The 21470-nt window shown below is 31.8% G+C and overlaps 2 protein-coding genes across 4 annotated transcripts; both read right to left on the minus strand.

Annotated features, from left to right (window-relative positions):
- Positions 1–1372: 1372 nt before the first annotated feature.
- Positions 1373–7753, minus strand: LOC134720888 (uncharacterized). 3 transcript variants are annotated; one of them, XM_063583440.1, is made up of 2 exons: positions 7408–7753; positions 1373–2046 (listed from the first exon to the last, which is right to left on the minus strand). In XM_063583440.1, exons 1-2 carry the CDS (start codon positions 7553–7555, stop codon positions 1613–1615), a joined length of 582 nt encoding a protein of 193 aa, XP_063439510.1. In that variant the 5' UTR covers positions 7556–7753; the 3' UTR covers positions 1373–1612. The 3 variants fall into 3 exon arrangements, with proteins under 3 accessions (XP_063439510.1, XP_063439511.1, XP_063439509.1); XM_063583441.1 differs by lacking the exon at positions 7408–7753 and adding an exon at positions 3444–3716; XM_063583439.1 differs by lacking the exon at positions 1373–2046 and adding an exon at positions 6019–6771 and having other exon boundaries at positions 7408–7681.
- Positions 7754–13101: 5348 nt separating this feature from the next.
- LOC134723240 (uncharacterized) lies at positions 13102–17546 on the minus strand. The gene is made up of 2 exons (XM_063586862.1): positions 17318–17546; positions 13102–14101 (listed from the first exon to the last, which is right to left on the minus strand). Exons 1-2 carry the CDS (start codon positions 17517–17519, stop codon positions 13668–13670), a joined length of 636 nt encoding a protein of 211 aa, XP_063442932.1. The 5' UTR covers positions 17520–17546; the 3' UTR covers positions 13102–13667.
- Between the last annotated feature and the right edge of the window lie 3924 nt (positions 17547–21470).

Raw genomic sequence — 21470 nt, forward strand, 5'->3', positions numbered from 1 at the left:
TATGTTTGATGCAAATAAAATATAATATACATCTATGAATAAACTCGAGAAATTATATCTACTAGTAAAAATCAATGTGCACACGAAATCTGTTATAAGTTTTGATTTGAAACAATGTCATTTTGTTCTTCTGCTGTGAAGAGGGAACATTCCTCTTTTGCTATGAAAACACATGATTTGAAAAGTAATATCAATACTTTGATATTGATAATATATATGAATAATATATTGCGTATTACTTAAACTTTCAACGTCTTGAAAATCTGTAAACCATGTAACATGTACATTTCAAGTCAAGAAAAGAACGAGTCAATTAAGCCATTGCTCATATACACTACTTTCAAAGTTTAAATTAAATACCCGCATTTCAGAACAAATATACATGTATATCAAAATCCATGTTTACAAAACTTTAGAATTTTTAAAAGTTTTTCTACCCCAGGAATAGATTAACTTAGTTGCATTTGGAAAAACTTTAGAAATTTTGGTCCTCAATGCTCTTCAATCTCGTGCTTTATTTGGCCTTTTTAACTTTTGATTCGAGCGTCACCGATGAATCTTTTGGAGACGCAACGCCCATCTTGCGTAAATACAAAATTTTATCCTAGTATCTATGACGAGTTTATACACAGGTTTAGAGTAAAGAAAACTTTATACAAATATAAATGTGAACTACGTGTATTTTACTGTTTATTCATAGTCAAATATATCGGAGAAATATAAATATAAAAAAACATTCAAACTAACAGTAAGTTTCCAATGTTGACTCAAATTACTAACTTCACAAATTTGTCTCTATCATTATCGTAAACTTACATGCATTATATGATGACCTTACGGTACTTCATCTGTTACGTAACATTTTTTTCTTATTAGAATTTCAATTTGTTTCAATTCAAAATCAAATTATGAATTATATCCGGTGTGTTGGTGATACAGATATAAAAAAGAGATATGGTATGATTGCCAACGAGACAATGTACCACAAGATACAAAGTGAAATAGAAATTCACAACTATAGGTCAACGTACGGCCTTCAATTACCAAAAACCCATACCGCATAGTTTGTATGACCACATTTTGTCCTTTCACATCTTTTTGTCTATACTGATTTTTTTTCTGCCAAACACTTTTTTTTTCTTTCTACACAATGATCATATATATTTTGTTTGTTAGCTATCTTTCTGCTTAGACTTTGCTCTGTAAATATTTTTTTTTTGGACGAACAACGATGAAATCACATTGAGTTTTTTTTAAATTATCGGTAGCAGTTACACGAGATCAGATGTTTTTTTATTCCGAATTCTTTTTTTTTGTGGCACATAACAAAAGAGTTGGCTATCGTAAAAAAAAATAAAAAATTACAAAACAAATATGTTATACATATTCTAGATCATAATATTTTCATTATGATGTATCATTCTCCCGAAGGTTTCTTCTTTAAAAAATCAGATTCCTTCTGTTTTTATTTACCTAGCATGCTTACAACAAAAGCAAGTTACACGCTAAAAAATTAGCTAATAGCGTTTGAGAATGAAGTATACTTTAAGGCAAAATAGGAAATAGATATTACTACAATAGAAATGCAGAATATTGGTTTCAATTATTCAATTTAAAGCGTACGTCTTATCAGTAAGGATGACACAGTTTTGAGAATGTGATTATCATGTGATGCAGTTCTCAGAAAAATGTGGTTTCCCTTTTGAACATCAGTAACAGCCACAGTCGATGATGACGATTCTTTCACTGTATTGGAACTGCCATATCTATTGTTGGTTGTGACGGAACTCGCAGCAGTCATCAAAGTACCAACAACTCTATCTTCAATCATGAGTTCAGTTCTCGCGGTCTCGTTAGTGCCAATTGTCCAGAAAGCCATAATTCGTCCAGAGAATGGTGCGATGTATATTCCATCATTCGGATTATAATGATTTCCGGGGTTTATCTGCGGTCTGTCAAAAATAACAGTCACTTCATTGCTGACATCTTTCATGCTCTCAGATAATGTAACGTAAAGCACATCTTGGTCTTTTGTGATGTAATCACCTGTTAATAAAATCAAACCACAATATTCATAAAACAATGACAAATATATGTGTAGATAAACTCATCATAGATACCAGGATTGAAATTTTATATTTACGCTAGACATGCGTTTCGTTTACAAAAGACTCATTAGTGATGCTTAAATAAAAAAATGTTAAAAAGGACAAATAAAGTACGAAGTTGAACGGCATTAGAGACCACAAATTCCTTAAAGTTTTACCAAATACAACTAAGGTAATCTTTTCTGAGGTAGAATTTCAAAAATTCTAAGTTTTGTTAACAGTTATTTTTTTAATTATGAACATATCAATGTGCTGACCACTGATCTGGTGATACACTCGGGGAATTAAAACTTCATCAGCATAGGCATCGATCCAGTGGTGGTAAATAAAATCGTCAGAGATACCAGGATTGAAATTTTATATTTACGCCAGATGCACGTTTCGTCTACAAAAACTCACCAGTGACGCTAGAATCGAAAATAAAATATTTGTATCTAAAGTTTCCAGTCTGAAAGAACAAAAATTTCATGCAAGGTCGCATAAGATTTAACACAAATCACTTGATATTCTTCAAAGTATTCCTTAATTTACTCATGCTCCAAGAGTGTTGGCTGTTGAACAAAGGTTTCATCCTCAACCTTTATATATGTTATGTATGTATTATCATTTTCAATATCAAGAATGAACACGAATGCGGCCACTTTCATTTAAGACGGGAACCGTCTAAAATTTAACTAAAATGCTGAAATTGTGAAGATTTCAGTAATTTAGCATGACTTAATGATGCCAGTACCCGATATATGTGCATTTAAATGCCAAAATAAGCCCATATTTATGTAGCAGAGGCTTTATACCATCCAAAAAATAACTGAAAATTTACATTTAAACAATTTTTAAAAAATACTTTATTTTAGGGCCAAAAAGCGGTCTTACTGAACCAACTCCTTTGTTTTTTACCTTACACATAATCAATTCCAAATCAAAAATCTAATCCTTCTTATTTAGAAAAACAGAACAATTTGAAATATTGTTCCAGAAAACGGACAGACAAAGTTATATTATTTAACCTCTCCACTCAGAGGATCAAGGGTATAATTTAACGTCAAAAATGATCATCAGCCTTCTATACTGGTCACGGAAAGTCCCCAAACAAAGGGCAAAATTAAAAGCTACAACACAATAAAAGAAAAGATAATAACTGTCATATTCCGGACTTGGTACAGTCATTGTCTTTTAAAGAAAATGGTGGATTAAACATGGTTTTATAACCATCAAAACCTCTCACTTGTATGCCAGTTGTGTGCGCTGAGATTTTAAGGTTTAGACATATGGAAACACTAAATAACGAGCTAAAACCAAACGAAAAAAGTTTAGTAAAGTAATTGTTATACTTACTTATATTTTTCAATTTGTTTTCTAAATCTTCAACTTGTTTTACAAGGTCGGCAAAGACACTGTCTTCTGTATCATTCCTGATTGCTTTACAATCATTCAACAAAAATGTCCACACAAAAAACAAGTAAACTTGAAACATACTGCTTGGTATTACGTGCTAGGTAAAATACACCTCAACAAAAATGGTCGAAGAACTCTGTATTATAAAAGTTTGTTGTTTTCTCTAGAGGGAGAGGAAATATATTTGTAGTATTTCCGTTCAAACTCAATTTTGCATCTATATTTCCGTTTTGTTTTGTATCTTTATTCGTGGGAAATTTGTCAGACAAACTTATAGACATCATGTGGTACAGACAATTATAAGTGAAAACAGGTGTCAATATCAACACTACAAGTGCTAAGCACGTGTGCCTAGATCAAATGATCACTGAACATTTTTTCATGAAAGTCTCATGAAAAAACAATTGATATCCATTTATTTAAATTTCTTGCTTCACCAAAATATCATACTAGAACAATACTCGTAAGTCATGAATATTTCAGTGTGCCTTATTGTAATTTTTTATTGTTACAAACGGTACTTCTGTATTTTGTATACTGAAATTGTACTTTTTTTCGCGGTGTATTTATTTTTAACGAATTTCGCAGTTGGTTTATTATCGCGAAATTAAATAAACGCGAATCCAAATCAAACCTTTCAACTGAAAAGCAATATTTATAAAATCGCGAAAATAAATACCCGCGAACTACAAAATACATTAGTACCCTTTGTCACAAAAAAAATACAATAAGGCACATTGAAATATTTATGACTTACGAGTATTGTGTCTAGGATAGTTTTGTGAAGCAAGAAATTTAAATAAATGTATATCAATTGTTTTTTACATAAAACATTTTTGTAAACACATTTTTACATGCAAATCGAAATCGAATATTTGTTTTTTTTTTGTTAATAAAGGCGATAGTATTATACTGCTGTTCAAAAGTTATAAAACGATTTCGAGAAAATAAATTCGGGCTTGAAACTAAAACCACAGGAAACACATGCACTATCAGAAGAAAATAACGGAACAACAGAAACTGAAAGCAAACATACATACAAACGGACTACCCGTATTTGAGAACGACTGACATATTCCTGACCTGGTACATGACATATTTAGTAAAAATAGTGGGTTGAACCAAGTTTTATATACAAAACATGCCTATGTTTGACCTATTTGCTTAAAACTATGTGTAAACGAGATCAAATAGGATAAGAAATATAAAACAAAATTTAAAAATGAAATAAACGATCAACCGTAATGAATCAATCTGCGTATTTCAAATAAAAAACCACAATAAGATCTTAACTGTAACACAATTCATTCATAATTGTGTACTTGTCATCTTTGCACCTGTCCTTAGTCAGGAATCTGATGTAAAGTAGTTTTCGTCTGTTTATGTAGTTCATATGTATTTTTCATTTCTCGTTTTTATAGAGATTAGACCATTGGGTTTTCCCGTTTGAATGGTGGTTTACTACTAATTTATGGGACCCTTTATAGCTTGCTGTTCTGTGTCAGCCAAGGCTCCGTGTTGAAGGCCGTACCTTGACCTGTAATTGTTAACTTTTATAAATTGTTATCTGGATGGAGAGTTGTTTCATTGGCACTCATACCACATCTTGCTTTATCTATGTTGTATATTTAAATTTAATATTGCTGATTGTAAGCCAATATTTAATAGTTAGGTATATTACCAATAATAAAACAAACGATGTGATATAGATAATATATTTAATTAGAAATATGAGACAACACAAAGTTAACTTAAATAATTTAAAAATATTGTATGTTATAACATGTTAGTTATGGACGAAAATTTGCTCACAAGCTATTGTTTCATTTAGGCTTTTAAAATTGGCATTATTTTCTATGCATCTCTATGTTTTTTTTCAGTGATAAATTAGATTGAACTTAAACATTTAAAAAAAAATTTAGCAAAATATAAAACTTTTTGATTTAAAAGATACACATAATCAGCTTTTTAGAATGCAATTTGAATATCGTTTTTTAGATACGAAGCTCAGAAATAAATTAAAAATAAAACATTTTTATTAAATTTTCATGACTATAGAAAGAGTCCTCTGTTGAATTTATCTAAATAAAAAGTTCATCAGTAAGTTGTTCATAAAAAATGGTAAAAGTAATCTTCATACATAATGAAACAACCGTCCTTTAACAAATGGGCTACGTACTCGTTATACAGCTAATGATTAAATAGTTATCAAAGGTACCAGGATTATAATTTAGTACACCAGACGCGCGTTTCGTCTATATAAGACTCATCAGTGACGCTCATATCAATATATTTATAAAGCCAAAAAAGTACAAAGTTGAGAGCATTACGGATCCAAAATTCCAAAAAGTTGTGCCAAATATGGCTAAGGTAATCTATGCCTTGGATAAGAAAATCCTTAGTTTTTCGAAAATTTCAAAGTTTTGTAACAGGAAATTTATTAAAATGACCACATTATCGATATTCATGTCAAAATTAAAATAAGTGGAAAACATAGCGTTTCCTAATATAACGTTGCAATAAAAAAAAATGATATACGCTAGCGACGTCATTGTCTCCCAAGAAAATGTATTATATCATTCAATCAATTTTAAACCTCCGTATACTTTGTTTGTTAAGAGTATATCATAAACAAATCTGTGTTTTGAACTAAACACTTTGATAATCAGTCGACGGTAGGAGTATAACGAAAAGCAAACATAAGACACATGTCATGATATCCCCATCGAAAAAATTAGCTAAAACATGAACTTGAAGATGAAATTGGTTAGCGAAAAAATTGTTAATAAAAAATGCTTAAAGGAAATGCAGAATGTTTGACTCATGTCCTGTGTTTAAAGCGTACGTCTTATCAGTAAGGACGAAACAGTTTTGAGAATGTGATTATCATGTGATGCAGTTCTCAGAAATATGTGATTTCCCCTTTGAACATCGGTAACAGCCACGGTCGATGATGATGATTCTTTCATAGTTTTGGAATTGCTGTATGGATTGCTGGTTGTAATAGAACTTGCAGCAGTCATTAATGTACCAACAACTCTATCTTCGACCACGAGTTCTGTTCTTGCGGTCTCGTTGGTGCCAATTGTCCAGAAAGCCATAATTCGCCCAGAGAATGGTGCAATGTAAATTCCATCATTCTGATTATAATGATTTCCCGGGTTTATCTGCGGTCTGTCAAAAATAACAGTCACCTCATTGCTAACATCTTTCATACTCTCTGATAATGTAACATAAAGCACATCTTGGTCTTTTGTGATGTAATCGCCTAATAATAAATCAAACCAAAATATCAAGAAAATAGTTACCTACATATATTCATGTAAAGAGTTTCTAGTTTGAAAGAACTAAAATTTGCAATCAATGTCGTATAAGATTTCACCCATATCACTTCCTTTAATTACCCCTTAGTTTAGTAATGCTCCAAAGTTTCCTCTAGTGTTGGCTGTGGAACAAAGGTTTGCAATTATGTTAACGATACGGTATAAAATAATTGATCAATACAGATTTGAATATTCAAAAGATCTTCGCTGATGTATCAGAATTGGTTTTTTTTAAATGCAAACCAGAAATTTTACAAAAAAATCCATGTTCAATGACTATGATAAAAATATATGTACAAATAATTGCAACATAGGAAGTTACTATATAGTTGATATAAAAAACAGTTGCACAGTCAAACGTCTTATACATTTTTTACTCAACCTATATTTAATCAAGACCCACACTACAAAATAAAAAAGGCAGAGTAATTAGCAAAGGTATATTAAAACTGGGGTTATAGTTAGCGAAACATGTCATAAGTATGAGAGTCGTATGGACTAAAAGTGTAAGGTCTTAAATTACGCAACTACTAAATAAGAGCTCAGGGTAGTAAAAGAAGTAAAAAAAGTGTTATACTTACTTAAAGTTTTCAATTTGTTTTCTAAATCCTGAACTTTTTTTACAAGGTCGACAGTGGCACTGTCTTCTGTATCATTCCCAATTGCTTTACAATCATTCAACAAAACGATCCACACAAAAACAATGAAAATTTGAAACATACTGCTCATTAGTACGTGCTTATTATAATAAACCTCAACAAATATTGTCAAAAAAATTCTAAATTTTAAGTTTGTTGTTTCTCAAGAGAGAAGGGAAACATATTTGTAGCGTTTCCGTTTAAGTTCAATTGTGCAACAATTTTCACAAATTATATATCCGTTTTGTATTGTATCTTCATTCATGGGAAAATTTGTCACAGATTACCTCATATCAAATGCTACATACACTAACAAGTGAAAACAGGTATCAATATAAAAAATAAATGTACAAAACACTGGTTCCAGGATCCAATGGTCAATGACCTGTTTTTGTTACTTAAGTGATAAGGTCCAATCATTGACAGTTTCCGTTAATTTATTGAATACTTACACAATGCTTTTAACAATGAAATCTGCTAGAACCCCTAGATGTATTTCTGTGTTAAAGCGGAGATGGATGTTACACATCGATATTTACGTTGATTATCTCATGAAAAAAATCACCTCTACTAGTATACCAATTCACCTATTATTAAATTGGATTTTGTTCTTCATTTGATATCATTCCAACTAATTTTGAACTAGCGAGAATTTACACAATGTAAATTTTACCTACGTGTCAGAAAAACAACCTATTTGTAATGGGCGATTGGGCATGGTTCAAGTGATTATCGCCGTTTTCAAAATATCTTTTTAAATAATATCTTCTTAACGTATGTTATCAATTATTAAGAATCAGGTTGTTATTTTTTGTCATGAGACATCCTGAAATATTTATGACTTATGAAACTGCTCCAGAAACTGCTCCAACCAAGTTATGAGGAGGACAGATTAAAATTGACCCTTCGTAAATTTTATGGACACCATCACGAATTGGTGGATCCATATGATGTCTCTTTAACCAAACTAGCTAAGGACATTTTTACCATATGGTAGATTGTGGTTTGTCATTATGTCGTCTTATCTTTTAATTACCAAACGTGACTTATTCCCGATTGTGACTGTTTTGCTGTATGTGAATTCGTATTACTATAAGACGTGTTTCTGTACTTGTTTATCCCAAATTCATGTATTTAGTTTATATGTTTAATGTTATATTTGTAATTCTCATCTTCTCATTTTGTCAAATGTGTTGACGTCTTTTTATTATATTTAGGTGTTACGGATAGAAAAATTAATCACCGCCTTTATTAATTATATTTAATTTTGTACGATTAATTACGTTTGAAGTTGGATTCATAACAAACTGGACATATATATATTACAGTTAATTGCTATTAATAAGTATTGCAATATGCATTTTGTTTTAATGAATTATCAGTATTTAGTTTTAATATAATCTTAAAGCAATCCTAATTCTAGCTCACTTTTAAATTATAGTTTTTCATAGTTATCAAAAGTACCAGGATTCATGTGTGACGTTATGCTGTTTCTAAATTTTATAAATTCAAATGTAGCATAACGTTTGCCTTTTCGTCATCGTATGTGACGTCATATTTTTAATTGCGTTAACGCCTGGACTGATTCTGGTGTGTCTATGCTGTATTGAACTTAGCATCATGTATTCGGGTTTAGTTTTCTGTAATAAGTTAATACTTTAGTTTCATTATGAATATATCTTTTACATTCATTTGTTAAAATTTACTGTTTGCAATAGCATGAATCGTTCTATATAATAGTGTTCTTATCCCGGGCATAATACAATGCCGTATTTATCAAAACCTTTTCAACTTTTGATCTTGTATATCTGGGCGTTATGTATTCGGGTTTAGTTTTCTGTAATTAGTTTTTACTTCAGTTTCATTATGTATATCTCTTTCATATTCATTTGTTAAAATTTACTGTTTGCAATAGTGTGAATTGTTTTATATAATATGAATGTTCTTATCCTGGGCATACAAACAATGCCGTATTTGGCAAAACCTTTTCAACTTTTGATCTTCAGTGCTGTACAATTTTGTATTTTTTTCGTCACTGGTGAGTCTCGTGTGGACTAGACGCGTTTTTGGCGTATTGAATTTTAAACCTGATGCTTTTTGTTATCTATTAATCATGCTTTTCTTTGTCTAATATGTTCTGCTTTTTATTTGTATTGTAGTCCTGTAATTTTTTGTTTTCATTTCAATGTTATATTTAACTGTGCCATTAAAGTGCGAGGTTTGGCATGCCTTAAAACCAGGTTCAACCCACCACTTTTATTCCCCTTTAAAAGTGTCCTGTACCAAGTCAGGAAGATGGCCATTGTTATAATATTGTTCGTTTCTGTTTTCTCTTATTTTTGAGATAAGACGTGGCACGGTACTTGTCTATCCCATATTCATGTATTTGTTTTTGATGTTATATTTGTTATTCTCGTGGTGTATTGTCTGTTGCGTTTCGGTGTTGTGTCGTTGTTCTCCTCTTATATTTAATGCGTTTCCCTCAGTTTTGGTTTGTTGCCCCGATTTTGTTTTTTGTCCATGGATTTATGAGTTTTGAACAGAGGTATACTACTGTTGCCTTTATTTATGAGTATTTTTCTAGTAGGATATTTTAGTGAAGCAACAATTCTAAATAAACAAATATCAATTGTGTTTGTTAATTAGACTTTATTGTAAACATGTGTTTACAAGCAAAACAAATCGAACGTTTGATAATATTTGTAAACAAAGGCAACAGTAATATACCGTTGTTCACAAGTCAAAAAAAAGATTGAGAGAAAACAAATCAGGATTACTAATAAAAAAACACCAGAGGGAAACATATAAACCATCAGAGGGAAACAACGGAACAACAGAAACACTAAATTACAACAAACATCAACATTACATAAAACGGACTACTGTGGATTCATTATCATGATTATCATTCTCTGAACACCAATATTCGTTGAAATCGTGTATAATGGTAAAGCACGAAATTAAAGGTTCAACGAAATAGATATTTTACACAAAAGTTCTACATACCTTGTCAAAATCGCGATTTCAAATACCCACGAAATTGCATGTTTTCCTTAATTCACGAAAACTGATATCGATGAAATTAAATGAATCCGAAGTTTTAGATAACATCTGACATATATCTGATTTGGTACAGGGCATTTTGAGAAAAATATGGTAACCTGAACCAAGTTCTATGCACAAACATGTCAATTTCAACCTATATGCTAATAATTTGTATGTGTAAATAGTTATCAAAGGTACTAGAAATATAATTAAGTACGTCAGACGCGCGTTTCGTCTACATAAGACTCATCAGTGACGCTCATATCAAAATAATGTAAAAACCAAACAAGTACAAAGTTGAAGAGCATTGAGAATCCAAAATTCTCAAAACTTGTGTCAAATACGGCTACGGCTATCTATTCCTGAGATCAGAGAATTTATAGTTTTTGGAAAAAAATCAAACTTTTGTTAACAGGAATTTTATAAAAATGACCACATAATTGATATTCATGTCAACACCGAAGTGCTGACTACTTGGCTGGTGATACCCTCGGGGACAAGTCATCCACCAGCATTGGCATCGATCCAGTGGTGTAAATAGTTATCAAAGATACCAGGATTATAATTAAGTACGCCAGACGCGCGTTTCGTCTACATAAGACTCATCAGTGACGCTAGATCAATTTGAAATTGGAATAGAAAACAAAATACATAAGTGAATTAACAACGTATCGAGGGATTCCATATGAGAATCAATCCCGTATTTATAAAATTTCCTGTTAACAGTAGTATGAATTTTTCAAAAGACTAAGGATTTTCTTATTCCAGGCATAGTTGAGCAGAACTTTATTTTGCAAAACCGTTTTTGGAATTTTGGATTATCAATGCTCTTCAATTTTGTACTTGTTTGGCTTTATAACTATTTTGAATTAAGCGTCACTGATGAGTCTCATGTAGACGAAACGCGTGCCCGGCGTATTGAGTTATAAGCCTGGTACCTTTGATGACTATCTCGGTACCTAGTTGAAACTATGCAATAAAATGCGATTGTTTATTTTTTCCATTTGTATGCATAGCATACGTTGTTTCGCATCAGCTTTTACAAAAGAATAAGACGATGTTGTAAGATTGTCATTGAGACAAGTATCAGCAAAAGAGCACTTTGCAGGAAAACTTTTTTTCAGTAGCGTAGCTCTTCTTTCTGTAATTTCGTTTTGTTAAGCTATATATTAGAAATTGTTTAATTGTAATCTGTATACCACTGTCGAATTATTGTACTGCTTTTAGTATTATTGAGTAATTCTTTGATAAGTTTACATTGTGACTTGGATGGAGTGTTGTCTCATTGGCAAATATACCAAATTTTCTTAGATCTATTGATTTGCTCTTATTGCAGCTTTCCATGCAATATAAAAGGATAGAAATATCACAGAAACAGAAAACTTACATTTTGAACCAAATGCATAGTAAATGAAATTTTGACACAGCACTAAATTTAAACTTATTAACAATTGTTCATGAACAGATACCTTCTAAAAAATAATAAAAAAAAAGAATCATACAGTGCTTATTTAATCATGATCTATAATATTACAGATCAATTTATTTTGTTTTAAGATCTTAGCCTAAACATTAGTCGATTTGATAATTTATAATTGGAATATTGTTTTCATATATTAATTCCTAGAAATATCATTCTGAGTTGATTTTTGTTAATTGTTTTTCATTTGCATTATTTCTGTGTAGTCTGTACGTAGAAAATATTTGAAGAGAGATGATAACAAACAAAATAAGAGTGACGTTGCGATTGTTAAAAATAAAGACACGAATTGCGCGATTCAAATTAAAACCCACAACAAGATCTTTACTGCAAAACAATAGACCACTTTCGAGTTCATCCGTCACCGGAAAAAACTCGTCAATTATACGCGCCTTTATCATCGTCATTTGTGCGTTTAGGGGCGTCGTCACTTCCTTCCAATGTTGAGCGAGTGGTTGGAAAACTATAATTCTATATTGTACGAATTATTCGGCAAATTGAATTCTCAAAATTGACAATCAACACTGCTGTCATTAGGGAAATGTCAGTAAGTACCTACAGAGCAACCATTATTTCTAGTTTATCCTGCACAAAGACGATCACTAAGACGCTTGCAGAACGTAAATAGTGCAGGGATACAGGCGAGCCCCTCTATCTGGTAAATGACGTCATAAAGGCGTGTATAATTGACGAGTTTTTGCCGGTGACGGATGAACTCGAAAGTGGTCTATTCATTCATACTCATGTATTTCCCATGTAGTATATTTAAAGTAACTCCTGATTGTAAGTCAATACTTAGGTCGATTACCAATAACAAAACCAACGATGTGATATAGTTAATATATTTAATTAAAAATGAAAGACAACACAAAGTTAACTGAAAAACTTTTGAAATATTGTAGGTTATAACATGTTAGTTAAGGACCGAAAGTTTGCATACAAGCTTTTTTTCATATAGTCAATGAAAATTGGTATTATTTCATGAACCTCATTTACTTCTTTTAGTTATAAATAAGGTAGAAACTTTTAAAAAAATCTAACAAATTCGGTTAATTGGATATACAGACATACCCCCCTTTTTTAAATTTATCAAAATACAACACGTTGCAAAAAAAAAACGATATAAGTACTAGTAAGCGACGTAAATATCTCCCATGTATCATTCAATCAATGTTGACCTCTGAAAACTTAGTTTGTTCAGAGTATCTCAAATACTAAAATTGGGAATGGAAATGGGGACTGTGTCAAAGAGACAACAACCCGACCATAGAAAAAGCAACAGCAGAAGGTCACCAACAGGTCTTCAATGTAGCGAGAAATTCCCGCACCCGGAGGCGTCCTTTAGCTGGCCCCTAAACAAATATATAATAGTTCAGTGATAATGAACGCCATACTAATTTCCAAATTGTACACAAGAAACTAAAATTAAAAAAGTACAAGACTAACAAAGACCAGGGGCTCCGGACTTGGGACAGGCGCAAAACTAACTGTTTTAACAACTAAATAATATGATAATCTGTCACGAGGAGTCATAGAAAGAAAAAAAACCCCGAACACTTGATATTAATTCGTGATCGAAAACATAGCTGAAACGTTTGAGGATAAAATTGGTTAGAGACGCAATTGTTAATACAAATTGCCTGAATGCAATGTAGAATGTTTGACTCATTTCCTGTATTTAAAGCGTACGTCTTATCAATAAGGATGAGAGAGTTTTGAGAATGTGATTATCATGTGATGCAGTTCTCAGAAATATATGGTTTCCCTTTTGAACATCGGTCACAGCCACGGTCGATGATGTAGATTCTTTCACAGTTTTGGAACTGCCATATCTATTGTTGGTTGTGACAGAACTAGCAGCAGTCATCAAAGTACCGACAACTTTATCTTCAACCATGAGTTCTGTTCTTGCGGTCTCGTTAGTGCCAATTGTCCAGAAAACCATGACTTGTCCAGAGAAAGGTGCGATGTATATTCCATCATTCGGATTATAATGATTTCCGGGGTTTATCTGCGGTCTGTCAAAAATAACAGTCACCTCATTACTGACATCTTTCATACTCTCTGACAATGTAACGTAAAGCACATCTTGGTCTTTTGTAACGTAATCACCTGTAAGGAAAATTTCATTATTTAGAAATGTTATAAAAATTTATTTTAAATATCCATAGCTCGAGTAATGTTTATGATATTTATTCAAAAGTAAAATATTAAAAATTCCAAACTCCAAACAAAGTTCAAAACAAAAAGAACATAAGCAAATGGCAAAAGCTCAAACACATCAACTGAATCTTTCCAGCCAAACCTCCCTTTTGTTTTGCAATATTAAATTTAACATTAAAATGACAAAATGCCATGAAAGGACTATAACACAGATAAATACAAGAACATACAGGACAGACAAACACACAAATGCACAATACAATATATATATAGAGCATTACGGCAAGTTAAAAGTTAATACATAAGACTCATCAGGGACGCTCAGGTCAAAATAGCAAAGAAAGCTAAACAAAGATGAAAGCATTGATGAGCCAAAATTCCAAAGATTGTGCCAAATACGATTAGGGTAATCTGTCTGGGATTTTCTTAGTATTTACAACAATTCATACCTTTGCAAACAGTAAATTCATAAAAATGACTTTATAATTGATGTACATGTTAACACCGTAATTGATACGACGGACAGACAAAGGGATAGATACACTAATCCATTAGTGGGTTTTGGTATAGCTAACCGTAAATTGTCCAGAAGCGTTCTATACTGAAACAAGTATACACATTAACATGATTAAGCTCTTAAAGATTAATAGAGGGACGAAAGATACCAATGGGACAGTCAAACTCGTAAATCTAAAACAAACTGACAACGCCATGGCTAAAAGTGAAAAAGACAAGCAGAAAAACAATAGTACACATGACACAACATAGAAAACTAAAGAATAAACAACACGAACCCCACCAAAAACTAGGGGTGATATCAGGTGCTCCGGAAGGGTAAGCATATCCTGCTCCACATGCGGCACCCGTCGTGTTGCTTATGTGATTACAAATCCGGTAAATAGTCTAATTCGGTAGGTCAAATTTATGAAAGGGAAGGGGATTGTAGTTACGACGTAAGGAACATATCCGATATCATTTGTGAAACGGTTTATTTCATAACGGTCAACCAGCTCGTGATGGCGTCCGTAAAATTTACGAAGGGATGATTTCAACTTCACCATTTGGAACTCTTGGTTTAATAGCTTCCTTGTGACCAGTAACCCTCTATCAAGAAAATCATGATAGGAAATGCAAACACGGGAATATCGTATCAATTGGGAGATATATACCCCGTGCTGCTGGAATGTTGCTACTTAGAAATGGAAAGTTCACAATTGGAAAGCTGAAATCATCTCTTTTGTCGTAAAGTTTTGTCTTCAACCGACCCTTAAGTGATAGAAAACAAAGGGTGGTTATCAAGCAATCTTCTTCAAAACTTTGCAATATTTCAGCTGGAGTGCCTCAAGGGTCGGTCCTTGGACCATTACTTTTTATAATATATATAAATGATATTGCAGAAAGACTTATTTCTCTGTGCAGACTCTTCGCAGATGACACATCGTTCAGCTGTGCGGATCGTGATGCTTTTCAGATAGAAACTGTGATAAACCATGATCTAGAACAGCTGAACGAATGGTCCAAAAATGGTTAATGTCTTTTAATCCAGATAAAACAGAAATTATGTTATTTTCTAATGTTGAAACCCCAGAAATGAACTTTATATTCAATGATAAAAATATACCTATTACAAATATGCATAAACATTTAGGGGTTACATTTAGCAATGATGCTAAATGGAATGCCCACGTTGATAATATTATCTTAAGCACGTCTAAACATATAAATATGCTGAGGAAGTTGAAATATAAACTGAGCAGGAAAAATTTAGAAAAACTCTATTTGAGTATGCAAGTGAGGTTTGGGATAATATTGGGGTAGGTTATGTCAATAAACTGGAGCAATTACAGCTCCAAGCTGCTAGGATAGTTACAGGGTTACCTATTTTCACAAGCTCAAAGGTTATTTATGCAGAACTTGGATGGGAAACATTAGCTGAAAAAAGAGAGAGAAGCAAAAATCCAAATGTTTTATAATATTCAAAATAATAATGTTCCAGAATATTTGTCAAATTTAATTCCCCAAAAAATACAAAGTATGACGGTCTACCCTCTACGCAATTGAAATGACATCATTATTCCATTCTGCAGACTAGCATTAACTAATCATTCTTTTATTCCATCAACCATACGTCTTTGGAATAATCTTGATGATTCAACTCGTGATGTGGAATCAATTAATAAATTTAAAACTGAACTAAAAAACCGTCATCCTCAGAGTAATATATTTGCACCGAAGCAATATGAATTTGGAAATCGAAAATTGAATATAATTCTCACCCAACTTCGATGTTTTGCATCATCCTTAAACTATGATCTATATAGGGTCAACATTATTTCTGACCCTTCCTGTCGCTGTGGTGTTAATCGTGAAGATTCCTATCATTTCTTTTTTAAATGTATATTCTATTCAGAAATACGAAATTCAATGTTTGAAAGTCTTCGCTGGCTTCCAAATGATTGTAAAATTAACATAGAACTTCTGACCTCGGGTAGTTGTCTTCTTTCTCTAGAGCAAAACCAAACCATTTTCAAAAATGTCTTTGAGTTTATTAAAAGTTCGGAAAGATTTCAAATTGTGTAGGTAGCAAACCATGATCGCACACACATCATCATCATTTAAGTAAGATTTCTTCTCCCTTTTTTTTTCTTTTTTATCCTTTTTGTTTTTTTGTTTTTTTGGTTTTTTTTTGTTTACAAAATAATTTATTCATTTATATATTTTTATTTTTATTTTATTTATTTTTTCTGTATTATTATTGTTTTCTTTTACTTCAATTTTCCGTCTTTTGATCCATATTTATATATATATTTACTAAATAGATATACCATTCTTTACATGCATGCTCATACATATATTTTTGTATTATATTGCTATAAATATTAAATGGAGAAGACTTCATAAGTCTGTTTGACTTGTGTCTTATCCAATTTGTACTTTAACAAATAAAATATGTTTAAACTAAACCGACCCTCATGGTTTACTTTACTTTAATAAAACTGCATTGTATATTGTTTTACTTATAATCAAGTTAACAGCAGAAATATATTATTACTTTTTGATTTTTTGTATTTTAGGTAATACACTTAGAGTATAAGGTTTTGAAATTCGTAAATAACACATACCGAACAAAACTAAATGCTTAGTTTAACTTTTTTTCATACTTACTTAAATTTTTCAATTTAGTTTTTAAATCTTCGACTTGTTTAACAAGAACTTCAATGTCACTGGCTTCTGCACCATTTCCACTGGCTTCTATATAAAATTCAGTTGCTTCTTTATCATTTCCAGTGGCTTCTGTATCATTTCCAGTGGCTTTACAATCAGTCAACAAAACAACACTGACAAGAATGATAGAAATTTGAAACATACTGCTCGTAAGAACGTGGAAGATGTAATGCTCATCAACAAATATGACAGAAGAACTGTATAAGTTGTGTTTATTATTTTCCCTAGAGAGAATGGAAACAACCTTTGGAATGTTTCCGTGCAATTTTATTGTTCAACAAAGTTCTATGTCATTTGTATTTCCGATTTGTTTTTAATATTTGTTCATGGGAAATTATCAGAAAACATAATACCCTGAATGTAGTTAAAACAATTAACAAATGAAAATTGATCTTGATAAAAACATTAAACCTACAAAACACTAGTACCAGAATCAAATGGTCAATGAAAGTTTTTGTAGCTTAATAAAGATGCGAAGAAAACTTTAATAGGATGTTGAAAATTAAGGTGTAGATATATTAGAAACACATTTATTCTGCTTGAAGACCTTATTTTGAGTTATAGATGTCTTTCCGTCATAACGCTTGTTTTTGTTATATTCATTAACTCAATCTGTAACTCAAATTGCATTATCTTGTTGTTGAGTTTTATGCAGCTATCAACAATTTATTCTTTAACTATTAAATGGGAAAAGTACGCATAATGTATACTTAACGTAAGTGTCAGACGACATAAAACGCATTGGTAATAGGTGATGTACACACTGGATTATGTCTCTTTAGCCAGATTAAATCTCAATACAAAAACAACTTTATTTTTAATGTGCATGCAGGCCAAATAAAGCAGTTGTTCTTTTCATAAAATAAATCGATCGTAAGGTACACTGAAATGTGATCATTTCGAGAATCATTTATAGTTCGATGTTTTGATGAATTGATGATAAAACATGTATAAAGTAACATAGTATCACTTGTATTTCCCCCCTTAAAGAAGACGTAAGACGTAGAAGTAAAATAATTTTGATATACTTACTTCCAAAGAAATCTACTTTTTGAGATCATACTACTGTCATGATGAGTAACAGCACACGCAACTGACTCTTAGGTCATGTTTCCTCTGACGCCTTTACACTAAATCCATTGGATGTTGGATGTGTACGGTTTGATAGTTTAGTTTAAGATGCATGATTTTGTTATTAGTTGTTAGTGTTTTTGAACTATCTGTTAGATAACTGTGAGTACTCTCAGATATGTTCCGAGTGTCTTTTTGTTGTCGGGATGCACAAGTACCTGGCCACGTCCTCTTGCATTTTTGTCCATCTGATGAGTTAAGCCTTTTTCAGGTGATTTTTATAGTTCGTTCTTATGTTATACTGTTATACCACTGTCCCAGGTTAGGGGAGGGTTGGGATCCCGCTAACATGTTTAACCCCGCCACATCATTTATGCATGTGTCTGTCAAGTCAGGAGCCTGTTTATCAGTGATTGTCGTTTGTTCATGTGTTACATATGTTTTATTAACATTGTTTGGTGCACAATTTTCTGCAACATTTTAACTAATTAAGGCCTCTTGCAGTTTAATTCGGAAGCCAATGATAAGTTCAAATGTAGGCAAAGAGCATTTGGCGTACAAAATCACAAGCTTGTCTTACTGATGATGACCTAGAAAATATAAACTTTCCTATATTGAACTTTATAAAATTGTGGTTAACAATGCTCTCCAACTGTGTGATTAATAGGCATTCTGCCGACTTCACTCCAACTAATGAGCCTAGACGAAAAGAAAATGGGATAACGAATTCCTTATTTCTGCAATAACTAATTCGGTACTGTTACTGACTGACATTTAGTCCACGTGGTTATGTCAATACAGAAGCTTTCTGAAAATGTGATGTTTTTTTTTACATTTTCATTTTATCAACTTTATCATTGCAAATTGTAGCCAGTGCGTACCACATATTAGAAAAAGATTATTTTTTTTAACCAATTTGAAAATACGATTTCCTGCTTAGCTTAAATCATTCGAAAATCGTTGATATTAACCAGTTTGAATTTCAAAATTTCAATATCAATAATGGATTTTAACGTGATGTATTCTTGGAAGAGAGTGTTTCTATCTATCTCGAATAGTTAAAAAAAAAAAGGAAATACAACGTCGAAATTTTTGAATAATAAGCCTTCAATGAATCCATAAGCCTTTTATAAGAAAGGGAATGTCAGTGTTAAATTGTAATTGAGATTGCTTGATGATATATGATTGTTTCGAAATATGCTCGAGTTAAAATCTTTGCAAGGTTCAATAAATACAATTTTTCAAATCATAAAAACTAAAAATTAAAAATGTCAACACTGAAGGATGAAGTAATAGTTTTAGATTAATTATCTATTTTTTTTCATATATGTAAAAACAATCGAAAGTAAACTAAAAATTAAGCTATTATTAATAATTAGATGACAGTAAATAAATCCATTAATAAGACTTTTATTAACAATGCAAGTGTAACAATGAGATTTAAACGTTGTGTGTGTCTAGCTGTTAACATAACGTTGGTGTATGCAAAGTATTATAGTATTAAGGTCTAAATTCCTTTTTTTACGGTTGCTCAGATATTGTTATTTGTTAAGATTTGGTATTAAACTACACGCTAAAGTCACCTGATCATTTAATATAGATGATGACAGATATATGATTTATGTAAAAATGAAATATTGAAACTGATTAATAAGACATTTATCATACATTTTGGTACTTTAAATTTTATATCTTAATTGACATGATGAGACCCCCTGGTAAAAATATGATCATATTTGTCTTACTGTGTATCTCATTTAGGTAAAATGAACAGTTGATTAATCCCTTTTTAAACTTTTGTTTCAGATGAATATCAAATGTTGAAATGAAATAGGTCTTGTCGACTTTTATAAGATTGTGAAAGTAATTTTTTACCCCATCAATGTGGTACCGCATACAAAGTCATGATTTACAAATACATGATTTTCCTTTTCACGAATGTGACCTTCCGAATTAGTCTTATTATCGGGTTTGTCATAATTTGAGCATCATGACGGGTGCCATATGTGGAAGTGGATCTGCTGACCCTTCCGAAGCGTCTGCTATCATCCCCATCTTTTGTCAGGGATTGTGTTGCTTAGTCTATATGTTTCTTTGGTTGTCTGTTTGTCGTTTTTCTTTTTTAGGCAAGGTATTGTGATTTAATTTTAAATTAGTTGCTTAGATGTCCCTCTGGTATCTTTCGCCCTTCTTTTGACATCCAGTTTACAAGACAACAGGAGAAGGTATTTAGAAGCTGATATTCACATGAAGATGTGTGATCAGAATTTGTTAATGTCAAATATAACATCAATAAAAGGACTAACAAAGGTTAATGGGTATAATTATTTGAAACCTGTCTTGAACATGCATGACACGTTGACGAATATTTTTACGGCCTGGATGACCTGATAAGAGTGCACAGAAAGGGATATCACCATAACCGAACAAATTATTCTGTTTCTAAACCAACAAATTGTACCCTTACTTAAAAATGGTTAATGGAGAAGCTGCAAATGTCAGTTTTCCAACATAGGTGTTAACCGTTCGGGGATCAAATATACGACCTCCAGCACTCAAGGTGAACAATAACGCTACCACGATTACATTCAATGAAATTGAATAAACATAAAGCCTAATCTAGTATTGAAATCTTTTAGATTTTGGGAAAATGAACAAAACCATCTTACCCAACACGTATCTGGTGTTTCAAAGATTGAAGAAGGTGGACAAAGGAATTATCTTCAAAAGGAAATTTTGCCGAAAATTAAACATTCAGGCAGTTAAAAACGCGATTGGACTACTCCCTGTTTCAACTTCATTTTGGTTTCGATAGACATCTTCATTTCAAACTAAACTTATGTGATATCATGTTTAAAGTGTGTCAAAGCACAGATCAAAAGATATAGGAAGATGTGGTAGGAGTGCCAATGAGACAACTCTCTATCTAAGTAACAATTTATAAATGTATTCCATTATAGGTCTAGGTACGGTCTTCTACACGGAGCCTTGGCTCAAACCATACAGCAAGCTATAAAGGGCC

Source organism: Mytilus trossulus, chromosome 6, assembly GCF_036588685.1.
Source record: "Mytilus trossulus isolate FHL-02 chromosome 6, PNRI_Mtr1.1.1.hap1, whole genome shotgun sequence".
Classification (NCBI taxonomy): Eukaryota; Metazoa; Mollusca; class Bivalvia; order Mytilida; family Mytilidae; genus Mytilus; species Mytilus trossulus.